Source organism: Caretta caretta, chromosome 7 (assembly GCF_965140235.1).
Source record: "Caretta caretta isolate rCarCar2 chromosome 7, rCarCar1.hap1, whole genome shotgun sequence".
Taxonomy (NCBI): Eukaryota; Metazoa; Chordata; order Testudines; family Cheloniidae; genus Caretta; species Caretta caretta.
In genome coordinates this window covers 18,995,497-19,015,599 of record NC_134212.1, presented here as the reverse complement: position 1 = coordinate 19,015,599, position 20,103 = coordinate 18,995,497, and the positions used below count along the sequence as shown (strand labels likewise).

At 44.7% G+C, this 20,103-nt stretch overlaps 1 protein-coding gene and 1 long non-coding RNA gene across 2 annotated transcripts; one reads left to right on the top strand and one right to left on the bottom strand.

Moving 5' to 3' along the window:
- Positions 1-1,013: 1,013 nt before the first annotated feature.
- On the bottom strand, positions 1,014-8,587 carry LOC125640140 (uncharacterized). Its single transcript, XR_007357696.2, has 2 exons — positions 8,334-8,587; positions 1,014-1,580 (listed from the first exon to the last, which is right to left on the bottom strand). It is a non-coding gene; the product is annotated as an uncharacterized LOC125640140 (long non-coding RNA).
- SEC13 (SEC13 homolog, nuclear pore and COPII component) lies at positions 7,733-18,459 on the top strand. The gene is made up of 9 exons (XM_048858326.2): positions 7,733-8,083; positions 9,899-9,943; positions 10,984-11,099; positions 12,337-12,488; positions 13,868-14,001; positions 14,635-14,768; positions 15,320-15,440; positions 16,390-16,536; positions 17,603-18,459. Exons 1-9 carry the CDS (start codon positions 8,081-8,083, stop codon positions 17,711-17,713), a joined length of 963 nt encoding a protein of 320 aa, XP_048714283.1. The 5' UTR covers positions 7,733-8,080; the 3' UTR covers positions 17,714-18,459.
- The last annotated feature ends 1,644 nt before the right edge of the window (positions 18,460-20,103 follow it).

Sequence of the window (20,103 nt, the reverse complement as noted above, 5' to 3'; positions counted from 1 at the left end):
GCCTGCACAGTTCACAAGCGAGTGGCAATAGCCCTGTGGAAGCTTGCAACGCCAGACAGCTACCGGTCAGTCAGGAATCAATTTGGAGTGGGCAAATCTACTGTGGGGGTTGCTGTGATGCAAGTAGCCAACGCAATCACTGAGCTGCTGCTATCAAAGTTAGTGACTCTGGGAAATGTGCAGGTCATACTAGATGGCTTTGCTGCAATGGGATTCCCTAACTGCGGTGGGGCTATAGACGGAACGCATATCCCTATCTTGGGACCGGACCACCAGGGCAGCCAGTAAATAAATCACAAGGGGTACTTTAAAATGGTGCTGCAAGCACTGGTGGATCACAAGGAACATTTCACCAACATCAACATGGGATGGCCGGGAAAGGTTCATGACGCTCACGTCTTCAGGAACTCTGGTCTGTTTAAACGGCTGCAGGAAGGGATTTACTTCCCAGACCAGAAAATAACTGTTGGGGATGTTGAAATGCCTATAGTTATCCTTGGGGACCCAGCCTACCCCTTAATGCCCTGGCTCATGAAGCCATACACAGGCACCCTGGACAGTAGTCAGGAGCTGTTCAACTATAGGCTGAGCAAGTGCAGAATGGTGGTAGAATGTGCTTTTGGACATTTGAAAGCGCGCTGGCGCAGTTTACTGACTCGGTTAGATCTCAGCACAAGCAATATTCCAATTGTAATTGCTGCTTGTTGTGTGCTCCACAATCTCTGTGAGAGTAAGGGGCAGACGTTTATGGCAGGGTGGGAGGTTGATGCAAATCGCCTGGCAGCTGAATACGCGCAGCCAGACACCAGGGCGGTTAGAAGAGTACAGCAGGAAGCAGTGCGCATCAGAGAAGCTTTGAAAACCAGTTTCATGACTGGCCAGGGTACTGTGTGACACTTCTGTTTGTTTCTCCTTGATGAAAACCCGCCCCCTTGGTTGACTCTAATTCCCTGTAAGCCATCCGCTCTCCTGCCTTCGATCACAGCTTGCTTGCAAAGGAAATAAAGTCACTATCATTTAAAAAACATGTATTCTTTATTAATTGATTATAAAAATAGGGAGATAACTCACAAGGTAGCCTGGGTGGGGTGTGGGAGGAGGATAGGAGGGAAGGAAAAGGCCACTTTAAAACTTGTTGAATGCCAGCCTTCTGTTGCTTGGGCTGTCCACTGGGGTGGGGTGGTTGGGTGCCCAGAGCCTCCCACCCCGCGTTCTTGGGCGTCTGGGTGAGGAGGCTATGGAACTTGGGGAGGTGGGAGGGCGGTTAAGCAGGGGCTGCAGCGGCAGTCTGTGGTCCTGCTGCCATTCCTGAACCTCCACCAGACGCCAGAGCATGTCCGTTTGATCCCGCAGTATCCCCAGCGTTTCCTCATGCCTCCTCTGATCTTCCTACCACCACCTCTCCTCACATTCATCGGCCACCGTCCTGTACTCTGCTATTGTGTCCCTCCACACAGCTCTGTCAGTGCCGGACGACCGCATGAGCTCAGAGAACATGTCAATGCAGGTGCGTTTTTTTCGCCGCCTTATCTGAGATAGCCTCTGGGATGGAGGAGGGAGGCTTGAAACATTTGCAGCTGCTGGAGTTAAAAAAGGGAGTGAAGTATTTAAAAAGATACATTTTACAGAACAATGGCTATACTCTTTCACAGTGAACAACACTATTCACATTACATAGCACATGTGATTTTGGTACAAGGTCGCATTTTGCATCTTATATTGAGTGCCTGCAGCTTTGGTGTTAGAGATCACACGCAGGCAACAGAATTTGGCTTGCAGGCACCCATGGTAAGCTATAGTCTTTCGGCTTCTGCAACCTTCATAACAGCAGCCCCTCCTTTCCCATACCAAGCAAATCCCGTTGAGTTGGCCATTTACTGCTGCAGTTTTCCTGTTATCGTGCAGCAGCAGAAACCAAACTAACCCCTTCCCCCCATCCAATTCTCTGGGATGATTGCTTTTCCCCTCCCCCACCGCCTGGCTGGTATCAGGGAAGATCCCTGCTAGCCAAACGCGAACAGCTCAGCGCCAATGGCCCCCCCTCCCACCGCGTGGCTAACTGCGGGGAGGATTTATTTTCAGCCACAGGCAAGCAGCCCAGTAGGAACGGCCACCTATGAATGTCCCCTTAATCAAATTCCCCTATTTCAACCAGGTTACCATGAATGATATCACTCTCCTGAGGATAACACAGAGAGATAAAGAACGGATGTTGCCTGAATACCAGCAAACACCGGGACCATACGCTGCCAGGCTTTGTCATGCAATGATACCAGATTACTTGCTACTAGCATGGCATGGTAAAGTGTCCTACCATGACAGGTTTCAGAGGAACAGCCGTGTTAGTCTGTATTCGCAAAAAGAAAAGGAGTACTTGTGGCACCTTAGAGACTAACCAATTTATTTGAGCATGAGCTTTCGTAGCTGTAGCTCACGAAAGCTCATGCTCAAATAAATTGGTTAGTCTCTAAGGTGCCACAAGTACTCCTTTTCTTTTTGTCCTACCATGGAGGACGGAATAAGGCTGCTCTCCCCAGAAACCTTCTGCAAAGGCTTTAGAGTACCTCCAGGAGAACTTCAAGGAGATGTCCCTGGAAGATTTCCACTCCATCCCCAGACATGTTAACAGACTTTTCCAGTAGCAGTACTGGCCACGAATACATCCCAAGTCCTCAGGGCTACTTAATCATTAAAAAACGCTTGCTTTTATGACATGTATTATATTTAAAAAGGTACACTCAGCAGAGGTCCCTTCTCCGGCTTCATTGGGTTGGGAGGGTATTTCAGTCAGGGTGATAAAAAGATCCTGGCTGTCGGCGAAAATGGTGTGCTGTGTGCTCTCCCCAAGCTCGTCCTCCTCCTCATCTTCCCCATCTGCAAAATCCTCAGCCATGGCGGAGAGTATCCCATCCTCAGAGTCCACGGACAGGGGTGGGGTAGTGGTGGCGGCCCCCCCCTAGAATTGGATGCAGTTCAGTATAGAAGCGGCACGCCTGGGACTCTGTCCCAGAGTGTCTGTTTGATTCTTTGGTTTTCTGGTATGCTTGTCTGAGCTCCTTAAGTTTCACGCGGCAGTGTGTTGCGTCCCTGATATAGTCTCTGTCCCTCATGGCCTCTGAGATTTTTTGAAATGTTTTGGCATTTTGTCTTTTGGAACGTAGTTCTGATAGCACGGATTCCTCTCGCCATACAGCGATCAGATCCAGTTCCTCCCATTCGGTCCATGCTGGAGCTCTTTTTCGATTCTGGGACTGCATGGTCACCTGTGCTGATGAGCTCACCTGGCCAAACAGGAAATGAGATTCAAAAAGTCCCGGGGCTTTTCCTGTACACCTGGCCAGTGCATCCGAGTTCAGAGTGCTGTCCAGAGCAGTCACAACAGTGCACTGTGGGATAGCTCCCAGAGGCCAATACCTTCGAATTGTGTCCACACTAACCCTAATTCAAAACGGTGATGTCGATTTCAGCGCTAATCCCCTCGTTGGGGAGGAGTACAGAAATTGGTTTTAAGAGCCCTTTATGTCGAAAAAATGGCTTCGTTGTGTGGACGGGTGCAGGGTTAATTCGGATTTAATGCTGCTAAATCCGACATAAACTCGTAGTGTAGACCAGGCCTTTGTAACCTACTGGTCCATGTGCATTACACAGCCCTCTTGGTGCCCAATTCGCAGAGGATATGAGTCTGTTACAACCCACAGAACCTGACTCTTTAGCTCAAGCTGTGGCAGCTTTTGCATTTAGCTCTGGAGGTGCCTAGTGGTTGGCCAAGCTGGTGGCTGTCACACTAGCAAAATACTATAATCTATTTATGTTTTCATAAGGAGATTGTTTCTTATTATATTCTAGAATCACTTAGAGGTCCCACGACGCTACTTACTTTACTTACACTAAGACAGTTCTGGACCCAAAGAGCTCACATTCTATAAAGACAACACAGTCAAGGATGCAAAGAAATATTATTATTTCCATTTTACAGATGTGGAATTGAGGCACAAAATTACTTAGCCAAAGTCACAAGGGAAGTCTATGGCAAACATGCGAATTAAACCCATAAGATCCCAGGCCTTATCCACAAAACCATCCTTCCTTCTTTCAGGCTTAGCAACAAATAAATAATTTAAAAACAGCATTAACAACCTCAGACAAGCTTTGGAGCTTTATAAATGCTAACGCTGTAACTGTTAAAGCCTCGTGTCAGGTCATTTTAGGCCCAAATGTAGGTTTTCTTTACAAACAAAAATTTCAATAAAAACATTTGTCTTCATTTCACGAAAATGTTAAAAGCTTGTAGTTTGGATTTAAACCTTGGACAAACCCAAACACTGTGTTATTGCATGAGAACCAGAAAGAGAAACCAGCAAGTAGTTTTCATTGTCCAAACTGAGTGAAATGCAAAAAGTAAATAAAATTAATGGGGAAAAAAGTTAGTTTAAAATTTTTCACTTATAATCTCAGGTGTTGTTAGTAGCTTAGACAAAGTTATCTGTGCCTTTTCTAAGTCTACATGCTACATAATTATTGTTTATTTGTATTGTGATAATGCCTAGGGATTCCAGTTATGGACCAGGGCCTCACCCCTGTGCTAGGCATTGTACAAACACACAAAAAACACAACAGACTCAGGTTCACTTTTCCAATCTGTTGTTTTGCTGGTCTCAGAGCACTGCACAGATAGTGATTTTAGCTCTGGGGATGGGAGTACATGATGAGAAGATTGCCTTTACAAAGCACACTGAGGTGGCCTTGATGCACTGCTCAGTTCCTCTAATTACCTCCTAATAGATCATCTTCTTCACTAATAAGTTGTCCAGAATAAAGGAGCACTGCTTTCAGCAATCTACAATCATGTTACACTTTCCCTGCAGGGCTGCAGATTAATGTAAATGGGTCTTTTTGACTTTTACAGCTCGTGGGGTACAATATAAGCTCTTAGATAGCATTTTTCATCTGAAGATCCAAAAGCACTTTACAAAGGAAAATAAGTATAATTCTCAACACTTTACACATGGAGAAATTGAGACAGAGAAACATTAAATGACTTACCCAAATTCCCCAAGTTGATCAGTGCGAATACCAGGATTAGAAGTGCCTAACTCCCAGTCCATTGGCCTCTCCACTAGACTGCACTGTCTCCTAGGGGCAAGGACTATTCTGCAAACATCATCTTAAGGTCCCACTGTTGTATCTTAAGTTGCTAAGTAGTTGCATCTTACCCCTTCACATCCGTCAGAGACCTTCCCTCCTTTTAACTGACAACTCAAAACATTCCCCCTCCCCTACAAAAGGATTTCTGTTATGACCGCTATTTGCCCCCACATTTATTTCTTCTTTCATATATATATATTTTTGGTGTTAGATGCCCAGTAACATTATATTTTATTATAGGAGGGAAGTGATTTTATTATATATTATTGACCCCCTTCTTGTTATTGCAGTGCTCTGAGCCCTTTGAGAGTAAGGATCAGGATTAAAAATTTAGTTATTATAGCATGACAATCTGTGACCATCTAGGGTTTCACATTTGCAATTATTCTGCACACAATAGTCACAGAAATCCCAATTATTGATTGGTTTGAGATGCAAAAGGGTAAAACTCTGTTTTAAGGACCAGCAGATTTCAAGTTTATTTAGAATCTGGGAGACTTTTCCTCCTGTAAGCTCTGAGCGGCTGCATGGAAGCTCATTGCAGAACTGAGGCCTTACAGGTAGCAATTTTGAGAAGCAATTGGAGCCTTACAGATAGCAATTTTGAGAAGCTAACCTTTCAGATGCTAACTATGGTGTCCTAACAACTGGAAGAAACTTTCAACAGTTATTTAAAAAATTGGGAGTTAAGGGTCTAGTTATACTCATGACTCTCAACCAGTAGTAGAGAATAGGGTGACCACTGACCAGGTGTCTGGTTTTCGACCAAAACACTCAGTTCAAAAGGGATCCTGATGGCTCCGGTCAGCACTGCTGACCAGGCCGATGACTGTCTAGTTGGCAGCTCCGCACAGTGGGGCTGGCAGCTCCCTACTAGCCTTCACACTATGCAGCTCCTGGGAAGCAGCCGGCATGTCCCCCCTCTGGCTCCTACATGTAGGGGCAGCCAGGGAGCACTGCACACTACCACTGCCCTCGCAGCTCCCATTGGCCAGAAACCGCAGCCAATGGGAGCTGTGTGGGCAGCACCTGCAGACAGGGCAGCGCCTCCATGTAGAAACCAGAACAGCTGCTTCTGGGAGCTGCTTGAGGTATGGGCCTCCTGGAGCCTGCACCCCTGACCCCTTCCTGGGCCCCAACCTCTGCCCCAGCCCTGATCCCCCTTCTGTCCTCCAAACCCCTCAATCCCAGCACAGAGCACCCTCCTGCATCCCAAAACCCTCATGCTCACCCCAGAGCCCATACCCCCAGCTGGAGCCCCCTCCAAACCCCAGCTCTGATCCCGCTCCCGCCCGCCAAACCCCTCACTTCTAGCCCAGAGCACCCTCCTGCACCCCAAACCCCTCATCCCAGCCCCACCCCAAAGCCCACACCCCCAGCTGGTGTCCTCACCCCCCCACCCCAATTCTCTGCCCCTTCCCAGAGCCCCCTCCTGCACCCTGAACCCCTCATTTCTGGCCCCACCCCAGAACTCACATCCAGAGCCCATACCTCCTCCCAATCCCCTGCCTGAGCCCGGAGCCCCCTCCCATACTCCAAACCCCTCGGTCCACCCCTCAGCCCCCTCTTACACCCCAAACTCATCATCCCTGGCTCCACTCCAGAGCCCTCACTCCCAGCCAGACCCTCACTCCCTCTCACACTCCAGCCCCCTGAGCCAGCCAGGTGAAAATGAGCAAGTGAGGGAGAGTGAGTGACAGAGAGAGGAGGTGATGGAGTGAGTGGGGCCTCAGAGAAGGGGCAGGGCATGGGTAGGGCCTCTGAGGAGGGGCGGGTCAAGGGTGTTTGGTTTTGTGGGAGTAGAAAGTTGGTAACCCTATTAGAGAGGCTAGTGGATGCTGGCCAAAGATTAGAAATATTTGGAGCTGGGGTTTTGGTTCAGCTGATTATAAAGATGGGTCCCAAATCCCTATGTTTTTAGCCAGATGTGAACTTCCAATAAGTTTGAGGCTGTTTCAGTTGAGATTTTGGCTTATCTCGAGCAGTATGGCTGGGCCCTGTGCACTGTAACTCACCTGTTCGTTCATACCAGCTCTAACCCACTGGTGCTGCTCTCTCCAAGACATTGAGTTAATGGGAATAGGACAGCAAAACAAGCAGTTTAGGGCTTGCCAGTGTGTTAAATTGTTCCTGATTAACTGTTCTATGGTTCAGCTAAACAGGAACGAGGCATTTTTATTCCAGACTCAGTGTCCACAGCTGGAGTTAATCAGGAACAACTCCCTGGGGTAGGGCTGCCACCTGTCTGGTTTTTGACTTCTGTGTCTGGGTAATGTAGTAGGCAAGCCCTTTAATCTGGGTAAAAGGGCAGCTGCCTGAGGTGGCTAGTCCGTTTTAAAGGCGAAATGGAAAATCTAGCAGGAGTTGCTATTTGGCCCCCTGGGAAGTTTGGGGTCACTGCGTGGGCTGTTTTAGGAATGAATGAGATTCCCCCCCGATGAAGTGAGCTGTAGCTCACGAAAGCTTATGCTCAAATAAATTGGCTCGTCTCTAAGGTGCCACACGTCCTCCTTTTCGTGTTGCCCCCTCCCTTGGTGTCATTAACTTAATACTGGAGAGTGGTACGCTCCCCACAGGCTAGAGAGCAACTGGCGCTGGAGGAGCTAGGCCTGCCCGCAGGCGGCACGGAGCTGCGAGGGCAAGGCAGCAGGACAGGTTTTGAGCGCAGCAGGGCCTGAGAGCTGGCAGTGGGTAAGGAAGCCCATCCCGCAGGGGTGAGTGACCGCACTGAGCAGGACGTGTGGGCGAGCTGGGCCTGAGCGGCAGGCGGAACCTTGGCGTGACGGGAAGAAGAGCGTGGGGCTCATGTTCCCGACCGGGGTGGCTTCATCGCCGGACCGGGAGCTGCCACGTCTGAGAACCGCCGGCTGCAGCCGCAGGAACCCGGCCCGGCCTAGCCCGCAGCCAGAGCAGCGTTAGCGCCGCCGCCGCCGCCATGGTAAGGTTCCCGCGAGCGGCTGATTTCCACCGGGAGGGAGACAGTGCCCCAGGGCCTCGACCTCCCCGTATCTGCGCGGGCTGATCAGGTCCATCCCGCGCCCCCTGCCTGCCCCGCGCTTCCCGCGGGACGGGCCCTTCTCGCCTCCCCCGCGGCCACTGGCGGGGGGTGTCTTCCCCGCTTTCACACTGGCCCGAAGTGAGGACGCGCCCCTCGCTTCCTCGTCAGCCGTAGGCTCGAGAGCTCCCACCTGCAGGGCCCTGGCCGGGTGATGTCTCCATGCCCCAGCAGCTCCGGTTCAGTAGTTCCCCTGCCCCCTTTACCCTGTTGTGTGATGGGTAGCAAATCAGAAACGTCTCGGGAGTAGAGTGTAGGATAGAGAAGATAAATCTTTTGTTTGAAGAGGCAGCAGAAGTGTAGCCCCAGCGGCTGCTGCTCGTGGCTGTTCCACAAACTACAGTGCCTCCTTGGAAGATACATAAGCTTTAACAGCCACATTGGGCTTTGACATGTGATACATGCCTGCTATATACCTAAGACTGGATCGGCATTACCAGCTTATGTTGCTATAACCATGTCGCTCAAGGGCGTGGAAAATCCACACCTCTGAGTGACGTAGTTATACTGACCTAACCCCCATTGTAGACCCTGCTATGCCGGCAGGAGGGCTTCTCCCATTGACATAGCTCCTGCCTTTCGCTTAGGTGGATTAACTATGCCAACCGTAGCAGCTCTCCTGTTGGCATAGTCATGTCTTCACTGAAATGCAGCAGCTGCACTGGTTCAGCACTGTAAGTGTAGACACGTCCTTGTATAGCGCTTTACACCCTGGGGGTGTTTGGTATCATTAACCCTGTTTCACAGACTGGAGAACTGTACTTTACAGGTGAGGCACAGAGAGGTGAAGTGACTTCTTTGTAGCCTGTTTGTCTGAATTGGAGTAAAAACTCTGGAGCTCCGGCCCCTTATTTTAGCTGCTGCCTAGTGGTCTTGTTGCCTTCTTACAAAGGGACTGTTAGCAAGATGCAGAATAGATGCAAAAAGGCTGTCCCTGCCAACCAAACAGGATTCGTTGGTATTCTGAAGTGAGCAGTGCCAGGTGAATGAAGTCAGAATGTGGGGAAGTTATGCATTCTGAATGTCTGGTGAGGGTATTCTCTTGTCCTTCATCCCCAAAAAGTTTACTAGGGGGACTGAACAGTTCAAGGGATTGATGGGTACAATCCTTTACTTCTGCATTGCTTCATCAAGTCTAGTCTGGCTAAGGAGCTGAAATAACTAGGAGCTGATGCCTGTTCAGGTGGGTCCTGTGAAATGAGTTAGGTTTCAGTCCAGTTTCCAATCTCTTTGCACTGACACACATTTGTTGACAGCCTCAGCAAAGACTAGTCAGGGAGATCAAGCTGTCCTTCCTTCTCTAGATGTGATTCTTCCAGGACAGAGGCTAAAAATATTGGTAGGGTACTGTGTGGAGGATTGCATTGCCAGGGCCTGGGCTTTCACTCTTTTTCATAAATGAGAGGACTTCATTCTCCGTAGAGGGCCAAGTCAGTGCCAAATTCACTTACCAAAACCCAGAACAAAGCATGCCTATTTGTACTTTTTCCACCTTAACAACAACATTTGCAAAGATAAACTAAGATTGACCTGAAATGAAGTTCTTATTGAATGGAAATGGGTTATATCCTTAGTGAAGCATAGGTGATTACATCTTACCTAGGTTTTTTAATATAAATTTGCCTCTGGTTAAACTATGTTAGTTTCTGTCTCCAGGTTGGCATATGCACTAAATATAAATTATTTTTCCCCACCCAGGTGTCAGTAATTAACACTGTGGACACCTCTCATGAGGACATGATTGTAAGTATTTTAGTTTTTAAAATAAAAACTGAGGATTTTTTTCTTCAGTAGAGCAAAACTGTTTTAATTTTGTTTTTTTAAGTGTAGTAGTGGGGAAAATTCTGCTCCCAGTTACCTGTGCAATCCCAATGACTTCAGTGAGGTTATCCTTAAGGCACCTCCTAGTGACAGCTTGAGTGAGCGTGTAGTAGAGGTAAGGGGATGTGTTACAGCTTTGGATGGAAGAAAGCAAAAGCCTTGAAAGCTGTTAAGCCTATTTCATTTGGTGATGGCTAGGGAAGTTGAGCTGGTTGAGGAAGGAGAAACAATTAAGAGCTCTCATTGTAATGTCTGGGACCTGCTGCTGTGAAACAAAAAAAAAAAAAACCCAACCCTAAGAACGTAGGCTGTTGCTTAGAGAACTTGGAAGAATGAAATTGAGGAGGATTAATGTGTGCATGCCTACTTAGATAGGGAGTATAATGGCACTTCAGAATGTGAGTCTTCCACTGAAAATACAAGGGCCTTTTCTTGATAACTCTGCACTTCTTTGGTGCTTTATATGGAAGGATCTCAAAATGACTTACAAACATTGATTAATGAAGCCTCTGGATACACAGGTGAGGTAGGTCAGTATTCTTTTATTTTACAAAGAGGAAAGCTGAAATAAATAAAATTAAGCAACTTGCGCAGGGCTAGAGAGTCAGTGGCAGAGAATGAACCCCAGAGTACCAGCTTCCTGTCTCTTGCTATAACTACTAGACACTACAACTTTTTACTATAGTGGAATGATATACCCAAGTCATAGAGAAGTGTAAAATACTTTTAATATCTGTATTTTAATAGCTAACTCTTTTGAGAAAATAAGAAAATATCTCTGGGAAATGAAATGATTTATATGAATAAGATCATTTATAAGCTATCTAACCTTTTTATCCTACTGCTCTGACTTGGTAAACAGTTCACAGTTGTTACAGCTACTTTTAAAGCATAAAATCCATAATATTTATTAATGCAGCAAGAGTATGCAGATGTTAATGGAAGTCTCTGTTACCTTCCAGCATGATGCTCAGATGGATTATTATGGTACTCGATTAGCAACCTGCTCCTCTGACAGATCTGTAAAAATCTTTGATGTAAGGAATGGAGGGCAGATCCTCATAGCTGACCTGAGAGGGTGAGTACATTAAATGAAAAATAATCTCATGTAACTAATCAATGGATTATTGGCATGACAATGTCTGGTGGGATGATATTGGAATCATTATTATTATTTATGCAGGATATTATCACAACACTAATGAACCATAAATTCCTTTATTAAATCAAAAGACCAAATGGTATTTATACAGTTGCTCCAAACATGCCTAAAAAGTGTAAATAATAAGCAACTTACCACATCCAAACAGTAACAAAACATTTATAAGCATTTGATCAAAATTCTTACAAATGGGCTAAACCCAGTGGGACTTAGACCCATATTGGTTGGCTCCAGCATGGTCAGGCAGGTATTAGTAATGGAACGCTTTGAGTTTACTTTTTAAACCCTTTAACAAACAAGAGGTGTCACTGCCAAGTACTGACTTCAGCTAAAAAAAACAATTTGAGACAGTTCACCCTTATTTTCTAGTCTTAATCCAGAGAAGATTTACAGCCTTTCCTCTCTACCGCTGACAAACAGGTTTTTGTTTTGTTTTTCTCCTTTGCACCTGGGGTCACACAGGCCCTAATTTTTGAACTAACATTGGCATGTGGGGTGAGAAGATCTGCGTTGGCTTTTAGGACAGGTTCTGTTTGTCTTATTGCATCAGACATCCTCTGTACTTCATTGCTTCTGGCCTTATAATTAATTTCTTTCATGCTCTTTCTTTTACTTGCTAGTTAGGCCTTTCTTTACAACACATTTCTTTAACCAGACTTAAGCTAACTTTTTAATTTTCTAATTTTATATTTATTCTACAGGTGTGTGTTTTTTTTAAATGATGTGCATAATAATTCACACCTGCACTATGCAGTGTGCACTATAGATTCCTCCTGGGAAGTAGTTACTCTGGCTGGCTGTCTTTAAACTTTCCTTGTATTACTGTGAGTGGAGAAAGCAAGCAAGTTAAAAATAACTTGATGCTTTTCAATCTTGACATCTCTGGTATTCTAGAAATAAATATGCACTCTTAGTAGCTAGTGTGTGAATAAATATTTGGGATTTTATCTTAACCATTGCATCCAAGTTGCACCCTTCATTGCTCTCCCACTTTCATTTTGACACTACAGAAGTGTCTGGTGGTCATTATTTGTGAGGGGGGAAAAATTGCTTTGCAATTTTCCTGCTGTGAAACAGGCAAGATTGAAAGAGGTTTCTCCTCTTCAAATGCCATGCTTTCCTTATCTTTCCCAACTACTGTTGTTTCTTATAGCCATGAAGGTCCTGTGTGGCAAGTTGCCTGGGCTCATCCCATGTATGGAAATATTCTGGCCTCGTGTTCCTACGACAGGAAAGTTATTGTCTGGAAGGAAGAAAATGGCACTTGGGAAAAGACATATGAGTACACTGGGCATGACTCCTCGGGTACGTGGAGTGTTCTAACCGTGTAAATGGGCAGAGGAGATCTAGTTGTATCTTAATCTTTTTGCTCATCTGTCATATAACAATGTGTGTGTTTGACAGTCTTGGGTGTTGGAAGGTGACTGGGGTTTAAAATTTTAATGTCATTTTTATTAAATAAGGGGGGAAAAGGACCATTTCATAAAATACCATCTTAAACTGGCATGGAGAAGAGTTCTACAATATAGTGCTTCCTTCCCTATGTGGCCAATCTTGGGCTTGATAGTTCATTATATATAACATGAACATCATATGAAGGGCATTGTATGCTATGAAATGTGTCACAACAATGGATACCTAACTGAACAAGCTTACAGGCATATCATGCTAGATGGGTATAATACAGCACGCTACAAACAGAATGGTATATGGTCACTATAGCGGGAATGCTTTCAGAGTAGGTGGGGTTGGTTTACAGTGCTGTTATTTTTTTTTTTATAAAGAGGCTGTTCTGTGAGAGTGGCAGGCCTTTCTGGATCATCGGTCTCCCTTTAAAAAAAAAACAAAAAAAAAAAAAAACCCCACAGGACCCTGGGTTGCTGTGCTCAGCCTCCTGAGGAAGAGTGGAAAAGATGTAGGCGCCCCATCCTGCTGCTTCATGTGTTGTCAGCTTAGCTTGAGTAAGGACTGCTGTATCAGGTCTTTGGTGTGTACGTCTCTCTTTATTGGGCCAACTGAGCTGCTGTTGGATAGCACGAGATACTTGCTTCTAGGGCTGAGCCTGACTGAAGGTTTAAGATTCCAATTCTTTAACAGAATATGACTGTAGACTTACAAAAACTACAAATAAGTGCATTTTGTGGTGTTGGGGGCATTTTTGGCTGAAGAGGTCTCTGAGCACACATCCATCACCTCCCCCTAGGGATCATCACAAGAAGTTTGTGGCAAGGGGGTCACACTATTTGTGTACTGGCCAGAATCTCTCAAGTACTCTTCTCTGCCAACACTGAACACAATCTCTGCATCACTCCCATTCCTGGTAGGAAGGAACAGGGTTTTGGAACCTGAAGACCATAATTATGCACAGTAGTATGCTGTGCTCCCATTAAGTACTCACCTGGCACAAATGAATATGGTTTAAAGCAAAATAGCTGTTCGTTTTTCCTCTGAATCTGATGTTGATGCCTATAACTCAGTTCCTGGCTCTGTTCTGGGGGTCTCAGCTGTCACAGAAGAAACTCAGGATTTCAAACTATTCTTAAAAATGCTGCAGGTATTTTATTATCTTCAATAAGGACCCTTAAGCTGATTAAAAAGGTAACTTACTTCATCTTAGTGCCTTACTTGTGGCTTCCAAAGTGTCATAACAGGGAGTAATCCAATCTTCAATATGTTTCTGACAGTGAATTCCGTCTGCTGGGCACCACATGACTATGGCTTGATCCTCGCCTGCGGGAGCTCTGATGGGGCCATTTCATTGTTGAGCTACACAGGCGATGGGCAGTGGGAAATCAAAAAGATCAGCAATGCGCATACTGTAAGTGTATTTCTATAGCTCCGTGAACATGCACGTTGCTCTGTAGGCATACTGTTGCTGCCTCAAAGGGCTTACAGTCTAAGTCAAGACAGAGAACAGTGAAGTGACACACACTTGGAGAGGAGGTTTCCCAAGATGAAACATGAGAGTTTTTGTTAAAAGTAAAATATAAGTGGGAAGCTGTTGTACATTGTGGACAGTAAAATAGAATGGAAATGAGAGATGACTGCAGTGCCAGGTCTGCCCTGTGACCTCATATGCTGCCTTTAACAATAGTCATTCAAAGCTGCAGCACTGTGCAGCTTTACCTTGTCTTAGTAAAAACAGAAGTTGATTTATGTAGCCACTTGCATGTGAAAGGTGTAGTTTTTGTCCACTAAACTTTTTTTCCCCTCCCCTTCTCTGCCCTCCTGGCCTTCTCAGTAACTGTTGTGTTGTGTTTGAGACGAGACCATATCTGGTCTGCTTGCTCATCAGATCTCAATACAGCATTGTGTAGGAAACTTAGGTTCAGGAGTCATCCCTGGCTGCTTGCTGCCCTGGAGCAGTATGGAAGGTAGAGATAGTATCTCTTGTAACCCCAGCATCTTTAAAGAGTAAGAAATCTAACAGTGAAATTCTGTTCTTGCACAGATCGGCTGTAATGCTGTTAGCTGGGCCCCTGCAGTTGTACCAGGAAGCCTTATAGACCAGCCATCTGGCCAAAAACCAAATTACATCAAAAGATTTGCATCGGGTGGCTGTGACAACCTCATCAAGATTTGGAAGTAAGCATCCCCGCTGTCTGAATTAGAGACTTTGTTTCTTTCCTCTTCCTGTAAAAGGGAACAGTTTCTTTGCTGATCTCCCAAATAACCTTTATATGCCATCGTTGGTATCTCATATAACGTTTTAAGTAATTCCATGTTGCCTTCCATGCTTTAAAAGCTTTTCTCTTAACAGTTCCATGACTTTTGCATCCTATTGCATTTATTATGGTGGTTAAAACTCAACACAATCCTGCTTCACTTTATATTTTGAGAAGCAAATATACTTTGAACTGGCTGTGCCTGAAGTTGTTGGAATATAATTCCAACTCTCTTGAGCCAAGAGGTGTACAGACCATGGAAACTGAATTCTCGTCACTAGAGCAACTGTCCCTTCAAGTCAGGTCTGTGTTATACTGAGGGGGAGAAGAAGGGGATGTCTGCTGCCAGCATTATGGATAAATCCGACACCCTCTCAGGAGTATTGAATACATTACAGAATACCTTCCAAAATGGAGGGGTTGTTGCTGCTGCTCCTTTCTTTGCATGAATATGTCTTACAATCTCTTCAGAGAGGAAGATGGCCAGTGGAAGGAAGAACAGAAGCTGGAGGCTCACAGTGACTGGGTCCGAGATGTAGCCTGGGCTCCCTCCATAGGTTTGCCAACAAGTACCATTGCCAGCTGTTCACAGGTAAGACACTCATCTGTGAGAAACATGCTGGCTCTGACAATGCCCCCCACTTCAAGATTGCTGTGCTGTATGAAAGGTAATCAAGTAGGAGAGATAATGCAGCTTTTTCAGCTCTAACCAGTCATCATGCCAATCCATTGTTCTAGGATGTTGTGCCCCATCTGTACTTAGCTGTCCTAGGCTTCCACTACTTCCCTTAAGAAATTTCTACAGAGTTTGAGCTCAGATGCTTAACAGACGTAATATTTGACGAGAGTGAAGGAGTAGATCAGTGCAGCAAAGACAGCCATTTGATAGAGAAAGGAAAAGTGGGTACAGGAGTCCCATTATGAAGTGTGGTTCTAAGCTGAAAAGCTCTTAGTGACTTGGGATCTAACTTGCCCATTTCACAAATAAAAATATTTTTTCCCTAATTGCTAGCCCTGAAACAACCTGAGATTTGAGGGTCCAGTCCTCCTTTCAGGTTCCTATAGCCTCAGCAGTAATAAAGATTCTCCAGTTGGTATTTATTGAACAGTTCCACTGCTGTATGTGCCAGAGAAGAACTAGCTCGCTCTTGTGTGGCAGTGTTGGCTTTGTAAGACTGGCAGAATAAAAAGTAACGAGAACATATTTATGGCAGAAAATTCAGCTGATGTGACCCAGAATGCTCAGAGAGCAGATCTCTTGAGGAGGGATATGTCAATATCTATATAGCTACTTTTTTGACCCGAACGGCTCTTTAATGTTTCTGCATTTTTCATTTAGACCTCTTAGAAAAACCAAACCTGTCCAGCACTGTTGTCGTCATGGTGTTTTTAAACAATTGCACATAAACTGACTATCTTACAGATTATGTTGTTGCTGCTTTTTGAAGTGAGCAGAGTGCAGCTATAAAGCCCAGATAATCTTGTTTCAGTATTGCAATATGCCACCATTGGTTCTACAGACTTGTTTTGCTTTTTCTCAGGATGGCAGAGTGTTCATCTGGACTTGTGATGATGCCTCTGGAAATTCATGGTCACCAAAATTGCTGCACAAGTTCAATGATGTAGTCTGGCACGTTAGCTGGTCTATTACTGCAAACATTCTTGCTGTGTCAGGAGGAGACAACAAAGTGAGTGCTGTGGCTTGAACTTTGCATGTGGCTGTTCTCAGTAGAGTTAACTGATGGAGCACAATGCTAACTTAAGCTCTGAACTGTTAGGTGCTTTTCCAAATTCTCAGTTGAGCCATATCAAGAACATGACTTCTGGTGTAGGCTCCAGTCCAGCATGAAGGGCTTTCTTCATTCTTGTCTCTAGTGGATGTACAAGCCAGTTCTCTTAACAAAATACTTTAAAGGCAATTTGAAAATAAGATTCTGTTTCTTTCAGTGAGAGAGTTAAACACCTGATTTTTAAAACACTAAAGAGCTAAATTCTTTTGGAGTATTTTGAAAAATACAATCCTTCCAGTGTACATTCACTTTAAGTAGGGGTGTAGTTAGTTAGAATTTATTCTGGAGAATTGCACTGTCCAGATTCTGCTGGTCAGTTAACCAGCTACCCTGACTTAACTGAGATGGTCAGCAGTAGCATCACACAGAGAGGACTACCTTGATCTGGGAATTCAGTCTCTTGTATTAGGTTTCCTTTTTCACATTACCAGTCACACGTGAATCTAAGTGAGGTGTTTTAAGTCTGTCTTCCTATCTTCAAACCTCCTTATCCTAAGTAGTCTAGTGCTACCTATTTCTTGTACATTACCTTTCCTGTTCTCTTCATCAGAAAGGCCAAACTCCTGTTCAACTACTTAGGACTGACAAACTGCAGTGCTTTCTGGGGTATGGAAATTAGAATTGCGGTCCAGTATTGTTTGATGGCAGTGGAATCAGTTAGTGTCTTATGTAGGATATTAACATACCATCCCTTCCTTGTGCAGTTATAACTGTCAGAACTTATGAATTAGGATGTCAGTCATTGTCTGGGTTGAGAGCATTATGAAGAACCTTTTATCATTAGGCGTGATCATATGAAGAGATGACTGGACTCAGCAATATGCAGAGGTGTTTTTAAAAAGTGTATGAAACGAACAATGGTGGGGAAAGACCATGTGGTGTACAGTGAACTCCAAAAGAAGGGAGGGGAAGAGTACTGGTATTTTACTAAGGCTAATACTTCTCCTTCCTGATCTGTTTTCAGGTCACTTTATGGAAGGAATCAGTAGACGGACTGTGGGTGTGCATCAGCGATGTCAATAAGGGCCAAGGAGCAGTGTCTGCTATTACAGAGGGTCAGCAGAACGAACAATGACAGATGGATTTAATAGCACACTAGTTGCAATGCAAGGAGATTAATCACTTAACATGATTTATATGACCCTTCTAGATATATGAAAATCTGATGAACATCCTGTAACCGTTAATGGTAAAAGCTACAAACGCAGTATTGATCATCAGCCTTAATGTCAGTTTTCTGAAATTGAAGATGAACTGTAGAGCAAAATATTGTGCCCTATGCAGTTCCTTTCTGATGTGTAATCAGAACCTCCCTTCCTCTACATGATCAGGGTCTGACTTGTTCTTTTTGCTGGAGGACTTTGGTTAACTCAACTGAGGACATCACAGATAAGTACTGAAACTTGAGCTGTGGCTCTCCTGGTGGAAAGGCTCTGACCAAGGCTCAACATCCCCTTCTTCAGAGGAGGGCTCGGAGAGCTTTCAGCTTGAGCTGTGCTCTCCCCACTCAAGTACCCTAAAGACTTGCCAGAGTCCTTCACCAAAAAAGAATCCGATCCTGATACCTAGTGAAAACAACTTGAGGGTAAGACGAAGGACCACACAGAGACTACCTTCATATGGAAAGGAGCAGTGAAGTGTACAAAGGTATTATTGCTTTACAATTTGCCTTTACATTTGGTTGAAAGTTCTTATTTAAAAATTTCCCAAATCTTCAAAGCTATTAATTTTAAACTATTTCTTTTTTAGACACTTTTGTGTACTGTACCTCAGGTGGTTTTTGGTTTCAATAAAAATGGAATAAAGTCCTATTGGTTACAACCCTGGTGTTCTGTGCTAACTGAGAAATAATATGTAGCTCTCATAATCAGCAAATCTCAAAGCTCTTTACAAAGGAAGTCAGTATTATTATCCCCATTTTACAAATTGGGAAACAGAGGCACAAGTTGGGGAAGTGACCTGCCCCAGGTCACCCAGCAGGCCAGTGGCAGAACCAGGACTAGAACCCAGCTCTCCTCAGTTGCAGTGCTCTTTTTGACTAGGCCACCCAGCCTTTTGTTTGCAGTGGTTTTACCATGAGTGTCTATCCAGTGTCCAGTTAGCCATTCCCCACTACTGTTGCTTTCTTTTGCAAAAAAACCCCTCAGATTTGTGACCAGCATTAACAGCAGGTGGCTGCTGGAGACCCTTCCTGATGTGCCCAAGGGCATATGCTGTACTGCCCTTAATAACTGGGGGACTGTGGCAGTTCTGATAAAGCCTTGAGCAAGGAACTAGAATAAAACTTGTTCTCTTTGCATGCTCTAGTGCAGCTATCAGCATTGGGTATCTCGCCCTACTAGTATTATCTTCTCTGGTCTTCACTTGATGTAATGTGGGTCATCAGGGGAGAAAGCACTAAGAAGAAAACTCAACAACTAAAGCTTGCTCACCTGGCTTTGGTTAAAACCCTAACCCTTTGCTGGAGTGAAGTATATTTTACCATCACACAAGTTTCATTATGGATATTTTCAGATGGAAAAAGTTGAGAGCAGTTTTCATACCCTTTCTCCATCACCAAGAGGTGCTGCGCTAGGTCTTTGAGCTGTATTTCTGTTTATAGCGGCCCTCCTTTTACTACTTCCCAATTGCACTGAAAAGACATGGCAGAGAGAGACACTGCACACTTACATAGCTGAGCTGGGGTGTGTAACATTCCTTTTTATGTTTAGCTGCACTGTTGGCATATACAAAGAGAAGAAGCCGAGTTATCTAAGATCAATATTTGCTGGAACATGAGAGATAAAGCCTTTTTAGAAACAGTATAGCAAAGGAGTATTTCCATTTTTAAACTAACACTGACTTATACCCAAAGCTGATGGGAGTGATATTTTTCCTGTACATGATTTTAAAATACCTTCTTCCTTTTTATGTTGTCTGGTTCTCTGCAAAAACACATGCACTCAGTGTCTCTGCTTCACTCCTCAGGTGTTCAAATGGATTTGTTTTTTAGGAAGCAAACCTTTTTATCCCATAGCCATCACTCCATGGCTTTAGATCCTCTACCATCAATCTTTCCCCGCTAGGATTCTCACCTGCTTATTACAAAAGCATTTTAACCTCTCTCTACCCAAGCCCCTCACCTAATTAGTAAGTTATTCAGGACCCTTGCCATGGACCATGGCTCCTTACCCAATTAGAAGTGAAAATGTACTGGACTATAAAGCTACCAATTGCAAAGTCTCAAACTATTATTTGTGCTGTGGCCGCCACACAAAACCTTCATAGCCCTGAATTATCCAAAGCAGAGAGTTTGGCAGAAGAAGTTCCTAAGATCCCACAGGTACAAGCACAGAATGAAAGACCCCACAGGGCACCTCTGATTTTCCAACACCAGGTTTAGAAATGAAAACAAGTTTGCCTTGGTTAATCTTACCATTAGGGGACTTAACAGGCAAGGTGCTTTCTAAGGGAGCTGCTAGGGTC

Bases quoted from the DNA above. Each gene is read 5' to 3' on its own strand.
- SEC13 (XM_048858326.2), top strand. The intron at 9,944-10,983 runs GTAAGTATTTTA...GTTACCTTCCAG, and splicing joins CCTCTCATGAGGACATGATT to CATGATGCTCAGATGGATTA. The intron at 12,489-13,867 runs GTACGTGGAGTG...TGTTTCTGACAG, and splicing joins CACTGGGCATGACTCCTCGG to TGAATTCCGTCTGCTGGGCA.